Raw genomic sequence first — 12,312 nt, 5'->3', positions numbered from 1 at the left:
GACAATATTACATGCTTTATTAAAATACTCATCCACTTTTTTGTATTGCACAAGGATGATATCAATCATCCAAGATCAAACCATATCTGACAGTCCAAGTCCAAGGTGTCTGTTTTTACTGACGAGCATTATGTGGTTATTTGTTTAAGAAAATATGAAGGAATGTTTAAGTAATCCAACAGCAGTGCAAAAGATGTGCAGAAGCAAAAGGAATTATTTGTAGTGCCACCAAAACTTGTATTTGAACAAAAACTCATTCACCCTAATCCGTTAACCATTATATTCAATCTGTGGCTGAACCAGAAATAAAGCAGCCGTATGAAAAGCAAAACAATTTGAATACTAAGATCCTTCGAAGAAAATATAAAAACCGATTCATTTAAAACCACAACAATAGGCGTACTCTTAAAAAATGAACACATATACAGAATCAGATTCAAAATGCCTTTTTTTTATAATTTCATGTAAACGAATTATTCTGCTCAGTAACTCATCTTTCTTCTCTTTACAACTTTTCCTTCATAGACATGACTTACCGGCCGTGGCATGAACGAGTGTCCAAGGTAGTACCTGTACCAATAAAGTGCTAATACACCACAGACTGCATGCTTGGGTTACAGATTACATCGCTCCTTCTCTGTCTGTCTAAAATATACTGGTGTGACAGAAAAAAAACAAAAGGTGAGGATGGTTCTCCAGGTATTTCACCACTTGACCAGGTGTTTTTCCAGACCTACTAAAATTGTTACAGCTTTGGTATTTAAAATCATTGTAGATCACAGTGTGATGATTTGCCTAGACGCCGTCCCCTGTACGTAAGTTACAGATTTTCACCACAATAAATATTCCTGGTAAAGCAGAAGTTGCTTCAGTTTTGCCACTGAGGCGATCGCCTTCGATTCAGCAATCGAACCTTCCTCTGAAAATATAAATCACATCCTGATCCCACAGATTAAGTATACTTCATTCCAACGCTTCCAAAATGTTGGAGCTCAAATCCTCAGCAAGGTATAAATGACAGTAAGGAAACAGAAGGCTATAAATACAATAAATAGTGTTTGTTCAGTACTGAAAAGGGGCCGTGGAGGAGAACGGACCACAGGCTCAAACACCCTTCTCGGTGTCACCCGCGGATAAATGAGTGTGAGTTTCTCTCCTCAAGGAGTCTTGGCGGTGCTCCTCCCTCCTCCCGGTCGATCCCCATCACGTCCTCTTAAGAGTGTCAGTGGGGATGCAGCAGCCTCTCCTCCTCCAGCTGTAAACCGCCAGCTTCTAGACTTTGGTGACGTAGTTGTTGGGGAAAAGTCCCTGTTTTCCACGAAGTCGCCCCGTCCACCAGCCGGATGCATCTGTCCAACACACACGACGGCATTAGAGGCCCGTTTCAAGGTGATATCGGACGCGAAAACGTTCAAGTAACGCTGCGACGCCGCGCGGATCGAGCAGCGAGCCACCTCACCCTCTTTGATGATATCGATGAGCTCCTCGGCATTGAAGCTGAGCTCGTCCGTGTCCTGAGCGTCGTAGGCGTATAGCGCTCTGCACTGGGGCACCTGGGGTTTGGGTTTGGGTGCAGGTTTGGGTCGCCCCCCTCCCGGTGCAGGCCTGCTGGCTGACGGCCTGTGGGCTCTGAGGCGATACAAGGAAAGAAAAGACGGAAAGCACGGGAAGGTCAGCAGCCGCGGTGAGAAATGGTCGGTTCAGCGTGCTGCGGTTGGCCGTGAAGTTGAGTCAGGAGAAGCTGTTTGTCGGCGTGGGGGGTTCTCGTGTGCACAATCACCATCTTGTCATGTGAAAACATTTTGACCGCAGCTGTCGGAACCACATTGTGACCAAAATAAAAACAAGGTGTGTTTTTTTTTCTTGTTTTCTACCTGAGTGACAGTAAATTCATGATGCCTTATGCTCAAATTGAACAAGCTGTTGCTGTTCACAAATCAGCCACAAGATGGTAACTGAGTACACATTTTCTGTCACAAATGCACTGAGACTGAAAAGGTTTCAGAGCAGAGAGTGTTGATCCACATTCAGTGGTACCTGCTTATTATTATTATACCGACTTTTTAAATCATGTGTACTGTAAATACAGTACAACTTTTAACACAATGCCAAATGGACAAATGTAAGAATAAGAGTGAAAAACTCAACAACTGAGGATCAAATAAATCAGAAGAAATGAGGTGTCAATCGTTAGATTTTGCATATAGAATATTTGCTTTTATAAAGGCAAAACATTTAGGTGTCCCAGTGAGATCTGTGTTCATTAAAGAAACTTTGAACCATCCTTGACGTTCATCTCACTCAGCATGAATTCTTTATTAAGTATCTTTCATTTATAAATGAATATAATATCAAATTCTTTAATTTATAAATGAAAGATACTTGTTAAATTCCCATTTAATATCAAATTGAGCAGCAGCACAGAATTATATATATTAGTTGTGGACGACTATCAGCTCATTTAACTTAACTTTCTCTGCAGTCCAAAAAAACAAAATGTACATGGGAAGAAGCATCAACAAATCCTGCTGCTGAAAGTTTTTCACAGTCTTTAACCACCACCCAAAACACTGCAAACACTCCAACTCACATTCCTCCATTTGAAGTTGGCCGTCTGTCTCCATTGCTACAAAAGAACAAATCATCCAAATTATGCCAAATAACAGAAACACAAGTGAGTGAACTAGAGTTTGTCGTCACAAAGTAATATGTGTGTGCATCTGCTGTGTCACATTTAGCAGTTAAATGCACATTTTACAAATAAATATGAAAACGATCTTGAGTAATAATATGTTTACTAGACACAAGGATCTTAAATACGGGAGAGAGCTTCACGTGTGACTCAAATGCTACATGGTGGAGTCATATTAGGCTGAATGATAATTCAGTGTTAGTCACACTCGTCGTGTTCCCTGTATTGAAAACAGAAAAGGGGGTCTGGCTTTTGGGGGGAAAAAACACTTTTCATGCCATTCAAATCTCAACATCACTACACAGCATTTTTTCAGCATCATTCACTCAAATCACACGTTTAGGTTTCTTTAGTAGTGAGACACTAAGATTTTCCATTTCCAGGCAGTGAGACACTAACACGGGATGAAACTAACAGGGTCGGTTGGTAGTCCGAAAACCAGTGAGAATGGTCGGCCGATGCTGCGTTCAGTCTAAATTCATCCACCTTTGAACAGCAGCACGAACATATTCCTGCCATGTCATCTACGTGTCAGTGGGGGGTCATTTGTCTACGTGCGGTTGGCGCGTTTTAATGTGGGAGCGTCTCACCCTGCGGCTCCTTGTTCGGGCACCTTCAGACAGTCCAGGTTGGGCTGCGGCCGGCTGCTGCCTCGCTCCTTCAGCTGGTTGGCGTTGCTGGGCAGGAAGGGGTGCGGGGTGTTGGCGGCCGGGGCCTTCCTCTGGTTGTGATGCTGCGAGTTCCTCTGGTTGGCTACGTGGTCGGCGTTTTTAGGGCCGCCGTTCTGGTGAGCAACTGCATCCCCGGTGGGGGGGACAAGAAGGAGATTGTTTGAGACGGTCCACGTGGATGTAAGAGAAGCCTGTTGAAATCCGGTGAGAGGGGACGATGTACCTGGAGGTCCCGGCGCCGCCCTCCATGGGGTGTTCTGGGGAGTTCTGGTCGCGGTGGAGCGAACCTGCGAGAAGCTCTTCCTTGTGGGGCCTGAGGATGAAAGAAATACAGACGAGGGGTGATTCTACCACTCAGCTTGACAGCATCACGTCTCACTGAGAGGACGAGGAGACTCCACTCCGGTAAGCACTCACGTGTGTTCTTTGGAAGCCCAGCGCCCACGCTGACCTGCAGAGATTTGCTCGAAGGCTTCAGTACTGGCTGGTCTCCCTGACCCCCAACGAACAGGACCTGCCGGGAGCCCCCCCCACTCAAGAAGCCCCAGTTCTCCTTCTTCAACTTCAGCTCCAGTCTGAGGGGCAAAGAAGCCAAAATGACGCCCTCTTGAAATGGAAATGGTGTATTATTTAATTTCAGTCATCAGCTTTTGAATTTCCCACTGATTCAAAGTCTAATCAATTAATATGATAAATAAACTCCAGTTAAACTTTTGATTGTCACAAATGTGGCGTGTGCTCATACTTACGTGTTACTAAACTTGAGAGGTAGCTTCCTCTGGGTCCTCTCCTCAAACCTGCGGGCCAGCAAGCTGATGAACTCGGTCTTAAAGACACAGTCCAGCAGGCTGTCGTACTCCTGCTCGTGCATGATCATGAAATCGTCCTGCATCGTACTGCAAAAACATGAACATGACACAAATCTCACTGGAGAAAATAATGCATTCACAAGATAATAGTTTGAAGAAAGAAGATGCGGAGCGCTGTCTAACTGTTCCGTTTGATGGAAGCTAAGATGGCGAGTCAGAATCATCTTTCACATTTGCATAGAAACAGAGGGGGGGGGCACAAAGCGGCTCACATCTGAAGACTCCACAGCCCACACAAGGATACTTTGTTGAGTTTGAGTCTTTCTCTGATGAACTTTTTACAACTGCTGCTGCTGCTCACTGCACCGCCTGGTCCACATTACACCAGCGACTCTAAAGATCTACAGCGTTCCCCTCAACATCAAAGGCAACAGAGAGACCTCAGTTCCTTGTGTTTTTTGGAGTTAACTATATTTAGTAGTGAGAATGCTTTTGTTGCATATTATTCAGCGATGTTGGCCGTCAGTCAGGCCTAAACACAGACATATGTACAAGAGATAGATTGAACATCCACATGTTATCGATGTCCCTTGAGAGACACCTACAGGAACATTGGAGCTTATGAGATTGGAAATCCAGATTTGTCTTGGAAACAACTAATTCCATACTGCTGTACACAAAGGTGTTATGCTTCCAAAAGCATTCTATTTCATGATAATCTTCTTCCTTGTTTACGTGGCTGAATAAAGTCTGTGGTATTTACACACAGTGGTGGCAAAGTGTGTTGAAGTTTGAGTTTTCAAGTGCATTGCACATCAGGTAAATATCATTATGCTATTAGAGCAGCATTCTTGGTTTCCTTTCATTTTATGTAATGTTTCATCCCGGCGGTATCCCCTTTGAATGTTTTAAACATTTGCAGTTTATCTTTTGCAGTCGACAAATGTGACACTTGATGCCGGTCCATGAAGGTGATATGAAAATGAACCGAAATGCAAATGCAGCCGGATGCAGGGCTTAATGTTGACATATGCAGATAGGATGAGCACTACATTTGTTTGTTCGTATGGTTTTATTTGGAACATGTGGGCGTCATAAATGCACAACAGTACGGGGAACAACGTGAACTAAAGTGAGATAAAACCACCTAAAGGGATGAAAGCAGCAGAATCCTGCCTAAAGAAAAGTAACCGAAAGCAATAGTTAAAAGCTGTGTTATTTCACTGTTAACAGGGAGTTGTTGTGTCGATATCTGATGCAGATGATGTACTATTTGTAGTAATACCTGAGAGATACTGCCAAGATCTTCTCCACGTCAATCCGCCTCTTCAGCACCTCGGTCACCTGCCCTTTCTCTGGTCCCTGTTTCACCTTTTCTCTTCCGATCAGGTACACAGACTTTGGGGTCAGGATCAAGTCCCTCTTGATTCCCTAAAGAACAGCAGGAAATATGTCCATGAATGTTTTTTTTCTTCTTTTCTTTCCGTTGTTAAGACGCAGGAGCAAGCTTCACACTGACGGAGACCAACCTTAAAGCGGCGGTCATATTTTGTGACTTTGTCCGCAAAATCGATCTTTTCTCTCTTGGCCAGGAACTGCCGGAGCTCCGGCCTGTCATCCATTCCCAGGTAGTCACCTACGAAGTTCCTGTTGAGGCTGTGCCGCCGCCTCTCCTTCCGGTTCAACAGCAGGTCCGAGGCTGGAACCAAGAGAAAGCCAATGGCAGATGGAGACGGAGGGACTTTGGACAGGGGAGATGTGATGTGTTGCGCCACTCACCTTCTTCCCTCATCTGGACATACTTCTTGCGGGCCAGGTATTTCCTCCAGGCTTTTTGGATGGTCCTGGCGTAGCCATCGAACTTGCGCTCCCTCGTCTCTTCCAGCAGAAAGAGCTGTGGACAGAAACGCAAACACAGCCGCATGTAAACACACAGTGGGTGGAAGCGATGACTGCACACACATACTGAACATTCCTCCGCAGAGTCGCGCAAAGCCAAATCTAAACATCAAGATTTTTGGGGCTTTTCAGAGTATAAGATGAGGATTTAAATACTTAACGGGCAGAGTTGTCATCTGCTACTGACCGAGGAAGGGGTTTACTGTAAGCCTCTTTGAACAGGAGCGATGATTACGAGGAGTGCTTCAAGACGTTCTTGAAACCATCTTGACCCGTCCTTTATTGACGGAAAACTTGATTGGGTTCACCGGAAAACTGCCAAATGTTTTGATTTGTTTCCAATCTTCAGCCCTTTGTTTTGCCCTGTTCGGTTTGATCAATGCGTGGCTTACCGGTATCCACATAAAGGAAATGATGTATTCTTGGGCTTTTAGGGGATTCCGAAACTTCCTACTCAAGGAGCTGGCTCTGTACCAGCCGACCACTGGTCTATGTCATTTCCTGATGGGCCTCTAGACGCGCAATCACACTCTGCCCTCCCAGACTAAACATCCTGCCCCCTGCTGCCACAGGCCGGGCATCGACAGTGACACCACGCTGTCGTCGAGTCTTCGATGCTTTGCAGTAGACGAGCGATTAAACCTGCCAAGTAAAAAATCTACAGGTGGTGGGGTTTAGGTTTTTAAACGAAGCAATGCATTTAGCTCAAGAAGATTAGTAAGAGTGCAAGACTGCAAGTAATATTGGATTTTAATTATAAATAAACCAAACTTGAGTCTGCAATAATTTACTTTAAGCCCCTATTTGACATTTAAAAGCACAAAGCACATATTCAATACAGGTCTAGAATGAATAAGACTGACATTAAGCCCCATAATGCTCATCTTTCACCGCTTTGAAGGAGAAACTCTTCTAAAACATCTGTGGCGTCAAACAAACTCGACTTATTACATCCAGCAGAAAGAAAACGCTTCAGTCATCCCACTAATTAGTTGGTGTCAGTGTCTTATCAGACAGAGAGGCTTGCTTTGAGAAGCTTGGCAGCTCATTTCAGCGGTCCGCCCCGTGTGATATTTGCGTTTCACAAGCACACCTCAATGACTCGGACGCTCAGTCTGGCGGGGTGGGGGATGGGGGAGTCTTGGCATGCGCTGCTGCAATGAATGAGTAGAAGCATTCAGGATCAGCTGTAAGGCCTGAATTAAAACTAACATCTCTGTGTATTAGCTTACAGACGTACATCACTGTGTATGTGCATGCTCCTTCGTGCACCGCGTGCACAAATGTTAAAGAGTGAGGCATTACACAAGTGCTGCTTTCATGGGAATCGTGAAAGAAATGGTGGAAAAAGAGAAGCCTTTACAATGTCTCCCCCCCCCCCCCCAAACTCTGCAACCTCAGTCTGTACTACTGTTTAAGTTCCACAGCGGTGTTGACTCAGTGCTGACGTGGTACCCGGGTCGGGTTCAATCTCCTCCCCTACACCAGCGATTCAAGCATGATTTTGGACACTACTGCCCTTTTATGGTGTTTATTGTAAAAAACGGCGGGTTCAGTTTTTCCCCTGCAAATAAAAAGGCGTTTTTCATGCCAGCGCACTCTAATGTGATTTGAGTCGGAACATAAATAACATATGAAAAACCTTTCGCTGTGTTGTACATTTTTCCAGATTGCTTTTGTTTGTCGAAGCGCGAGGTAAACAAGTGCACTTGTTTTCTTGGCTGTAACACTTATAGCCAAGAAAAGGGTCCGACGGCGGTTGTCAAACATACCGACTCAGGGGCTTTAACGAAGATCTTGGTACGTCCGAGCTGGAACTGATCCGGATCCATGTTGACGGACCGCAAGAGGTGAATGACGCCTTGTTTCTCGTCTCCCTGCCACGTTGGCCAGGACTCTTTGGTCAGGATGGCGTACCTGAGGACCAGGAAGTGGATTTGAGATAAATGCAATTTACAAAATTCAGACTATGTGGCTTTGGATAGAGGGTCGTTTACACAATCTGACAAGCTTTAGTGTTGATGTTGTCGCAATACCCAAAACATCCAGTCCATTAAGGGTGTTTATCAGACACCAAGGCTCTCTTTCACAAATTAGAAGTCTGTGTAAGTCACTGCTCGGAGGTTAACACAAGGCCAGAAATCAGGACGGATTTTAGGGGGTAACTTCTGTCAGTGTAAAGGTCTCTATCTGCGTGGATAGCTATCACGCTCCCTCCTCTCTACAAAATGAACGTGAATAAAGTCAGTGCGAGGTGTAGTTACCTGTTGAGGAACTTCCTGAAGACCCTGCGGTAAGCGTAGCCAGCACGCCTCACCCTGATGTTTTCCTTCAGACCCAGGTACTCCACTTGGTGCTTGACACTTAAGACAGAAAAACACTCAACGTTACAATAAAATAAATGTTCTATTCTCATCTAAATGGCTGCAGCATAATTTCATGTTGATATATGAAATATATGTTTATCATACATGCTGATCGATAAGCCATCAGAATGTGGATTTTGATCAAAGTTCAAACTTGCTGGGTTTTTCTTTCCCCATCAGATAAAAGCACAAGAAATAAAATGTTGAGACTCAAAAAGGATTTAAAAGAAACATCCTAAAGGGATTTACTTTTAGAGTGTAACCACAACCTGCTGCATTTTACAATCAGTGCTTTGAGATATTAGCTCTTTCATGTATTTTCCCAGTTCTTCTGCGCGTGAGCTTCCTGCTCCACCAGCGGAAGCTATTTTTCACATTTCATTGTGTAGCTGCATTTTGAAAGCGTTTTCCTCAAACAAAGACTGTAAGCGCTACTTAGTACACTCAGGCTTCCTGGGAAAACAGCACTTCCGGTGCTAATTAATGAGCAACTCTGCACCCGACTTACAACAGGAAGGCTGAACAATACTGCATCTGAACATGTAGTGCCCAACGCCTGTGAGCAAGGAGGAAAGAGCAGGGGAACTGAAACAAAGGGATACAGAGGGGGGCAACGTCTAAAAAAGCTCTCATATGACTTAGTCTTAGTCAGACTGAGAGAAAACATCACAACAATAAAGCGGCTGGAGGTCAAACGTATCAGAATACATAAGTGTTTACTGTTGGTGAGATCCTATTTTCTATTATTTGCCTAAACCTAATACTTTATTTATATATATATATATATATATATTCTCATTGCTTTTTTCTGTTAATTGCTACTGGGACGTTTAAGAATTTTGCACACAAACTACATCTGTATTTTTACAGTTCAGCACAACATGGCGGATGTTGGGTAATCCTTATCTCTACTTATCTGTTCCGGCTCGGAGCATACGTGTGAGAAATCATGAGCTCCCTTTTGAAGCGTTGCCCTCACACCGACCACTGAGCCACCTGATCCGCGGCTCTTTTATTACCATCCGTTTGATACATACAGGCTGTGGATGGTTTGTGTCGTGGCAGACTGAGGGCCAGTCACTCACCGGCTCTCCTCCCAGTCTCTGGGCTTCTTGGTTTCGTTGGGTTTGATGCAGCGGATGTAGTGCGGAGTACATTTCATCAGCTTGCCCACCAAATCGTTGGCTTGTATCTAAAGGGTGCAGGAAGAGCAAAGGTCAAGAAAGGTAACGATGATACAGACAGATGTCTTATGAAAACCCCAAAGCCAGTATCTGAATAACAGACTGCTGAAGGACGCACCATCGAAAGGCAAACACACATTATCTATTCAGAGGCCTTCCTAAAGCAACCCTGATAGTGAAGAGGGTGCACACTGTACACAAACAAACACACACACGCGCACTTCGCCGAAGAATCACCTTTATTTTGCTGCCTGCGGTTGTGGGTCGACCCTTCTTTTCAGCGTTGAGGTTTTCTGGGAACCGCGCTCTGATAAAGCCGCTGTTGGAGAACACAGTTGAGGAGACGGGATTAGGAGGGACACACACAGGGAGGCAGGTGTATTCCTTGTGTCCTTGTTTCCTGGCTGCCAAAAGCAAAAAATGTGTTTAATGATTAAAGGCCCAAAGACCTTCGACTGAGGTCACTGATTGAAATTCCTGAACCACTTGGAAAGGAGTTGTGGCTGGGTGGGAAAATAAGGCCTGTGTGTGTGTGTGTGTGTGTGTGTGTGTGTATGCACCAAGGGGTGCACTGCTCAAAAGAGGAACATATGCTTTGATTTGATGGTTAGTAAAACACTTTTTTTTACTGAAAGTTTCTAATGCAGAATTTATGGAGAATAAAAGCATGTTATGCGTCTTCTTTTAAGTCTCTCTGATTTACCGAGGAAGGGGTATCCTGATCTCAGTTGCCTTGTGCTGGCTTATTTCTAATCTTGCCTAATGTATTTCATCATTCACTTATTATTATTGGTATTTTATTTTCCTTTTCCTCGGTGAAGCAGTTAATACTTTGTTTTGATGTGCTCTGTAATTACATGTCATTGTTATTATTATTCTTACACTCCCTCCAGCAAGATTACCGGTTCTCAGCACACTCGGATTTCAAGGAATAATATTTTGGTTTAATCCTCAACATACAGTTGATAGTTTGTAGTGTTTTTTAGCATCATGACTAGACTCAACTTTCTCTCAACTGAAGACGAACCCTCAACTCATTTGTGCTTCTGATCTCCTTTTAGGAAACTAAGCGTCAATTTGTAACACCCTCATGAAACTTATGTTTAGTGCTAAACGGGAGGAAACGGGGGTTTAATTGCCACAACGGTACATTTAAAGCGACCTGCAGTTACTAACTAAGCCAAAACTGCAGCGATTTACAATCATGTCTCAACTTTCACAGGATTGTGCATCAGCACTTTCCAGCATCATTTCTAGACTGAGGCTCTGCTTTGAGATTGAATGGGGCCCCCTTTGAGCAGTGAATGGAATATGCTGTTGTTTTCCTCTAAAGTTCTGATTTAAAATGAAAAAATGTATTTAAAGGCTACACGTTCAGAAAATTTACCTACATTGTTTGATTAATGAAAATAAAGTAAATTTAGGATCTTCAATGATACTACGTACTCTGAAGAATGGAGTCTGCTTCCTTCCTTTTTAGGCTTCCTTTGTGTGTCACTGCGCCGTAGCCTTTTGTTATCCATGTGTGTATGCATGCTTTTGTGCTTTTATGTTACTGCATGTATATATTTTCCAGCATGTGTCTGAATGAGATTTTGAAGTAACCTCCTTTCATTGCTCACGTAACGTGCACACAAAGGGGGCCAGTGGTGGCTGAGGCCTGCAGGGGTTACACAGACAATGCCGGCCGTTTGCACAGATGGCCACTTTTACACAAAGACGTCCCAAGAAACCAAAACACAGGGGAGACCAGACTCCACAATGCAGCCCAACAGAGAGACTGCTTGTGTATGTCCAGATTGGGCAGACCCCGAAAGTAACATAACCCCCCCCCCCGCCCCCATGCACACTTCTGCTGTCCCACCAGCTTCCAGGTGCCCTGGAACATCTGAAACCCTCATTCAGATGCATTCAACCTAATGCATTACAATAGAAGACTCCCTTCAAGTGCGAACCATAGAAATCCTCACCACATGTCGGTGCAATTACTCACCTTTCACTGCTCTGCATCAGCTCAATGAGGTCAGTGAAAAGGACGTCTCGATTCCTCTCGCAGAAACCCTCTGCATCATAGGACACCTGGAGGAGAGACACGCAGGGGGATTTCTAAAGATTCAGAATTATCACAGAGAACGAGGTTGAACTGTTTGAAACCTCCAACAAAATGACAGACGATCGCTGTGTGAAAATTTAAAAAAATGTGAGTGACATTCTGGCTTAAATCAATGGCTTAAATTTTATGGGAAAGGAAAATGAAGGGTAGCAGACCCAAGTTTTACGCCTCCCGAGGATTAGCTTCCTTATAAAACCTGCGGAGGTTTCAGTGTGTAAATGAAACGGTGTTATTTCTGCTACGCTGTAGCCTGAGACGGGGGAAATGTTTTATGCCTGGTCATGCGAGCCCCTCGAGTCTTTATGGCACAGCTCATTAAGCCTGCGGCATGTGTGTGCCAGGCCGAAGCCATCACACATCTGGAGAAGGACATGGGAAATCCTTGTCCCAAACCAAACCGAAAAAAAGGAAAAAAAGCTGAATGGCATAAGGTTGATAACATTTCTGAAGCTTTGAAACACTTTTACTTAAGAGAAGGGACTGTAACTATGAATTGAGAGGAGAGAGGCGGTGTTAGTTTGCACGGGAAAAACTTATAAGGGCGAAGATGACGACACTGACTTCAGAATTAAAGTTCC

General features: G+C 44.2%; 1 protein-coding gene across 2 annotated transcripts in view; it reads right to left on the bottom strand.

Moving 5' to 3' along the window:
- Nucleotides 1-12,312, bottom strand: part of myo1ea (myosin IEa) — a 34,928-nt gene continuing 22,616 nt past the window's right edge. The window contains exons 15-29 of one of the 2 annotated variants that reach the window (XM_040161978.2): nucleotides 11,615-11,700; nucleotides 9,859-9,940; nucleotides 9,523-9,629; nucleotides 8,336-8,434; nucleotides 7,844-7,988; nucleotides 5,952-6,066; nucleotides 5,702-5,871; nucleotides 5,458-5,603; nucleotides 4,113-4,259; nucleotides 3,781-3,938; nucleotides 3,587-3,676; nucleotides 3,283-3,487; nucleotides 2,591-2,626; nucleotides 1,460-1,629; nucleotides 1-1,349 (exon numbers count right to left, since the gene is read on the bottom strand). In XM_040161978.2, coding sequence (XP_040017912.1) covers nucleotides 1,273-1,349; nucleotides 1,460-1,629; nucleotides 2,591-2,626; nucleotides 3,283-3,487; nucleotides 3,587-3,676; nucleotides 3,781-3,938; nucleotides 4,113-4,259; nucleotides 5,458-5,603; nucleotides 5,702-5,871; nucleotides 5,952-6,066; nucleotides 7,844-7,988; nucleotides 8,336-8,434; nucleotides 9,523-9,629; nucleotides 9,859-9,940; nucleotides 11,615-11,700 — 1,833 coding nt within the window. In that variant the 3' untranslated portion in view covers nucleotides 1-1,272. The remainder of the gene's footprint in view (nucleotides 1,350-1,459; nucleotides 1,630-2,590; nucleotides 2,627-3,282; nucleotides 3,488-3,586; nucleotides 3,677-3,780; nucleotides 3,939-4,112; nucleotides 4,260-5,457; nucleotides 5,604-5,701; nucleotides 5,872-5,951; nucleotides 6,067-7,843; nucleotides 7,989-8,335; nucleotides 8,435-9,522; nucleotides 9,630-9,858; nucleotides 9,941-11,614; nucleotides 11,701-12,312) is intronic. The other variant, XM_040161988.2, reaches the window with a different exon arrangement.

Source organism: Gasterosteus aculeatus, chromosome 12 (assembly GCF_964276395.1).
Source record: "Gasterosteus aculeatus chromosome 12, fGasAcu3.hap1.1, whole genome shotgun sequence".
In the NCBI taxonomy this organism is placed as follows: Eukaryota; Metazoa; Chordata; class Actinopteri; order Perciformes; family Gasterosteidae; genus Gasterosteus; species Gasterosteus aculeatus.
Note: the sequence above shows the minus strand (reverse complement) of the source record. Positions and strands in the feature narration are given on the sequence as shown.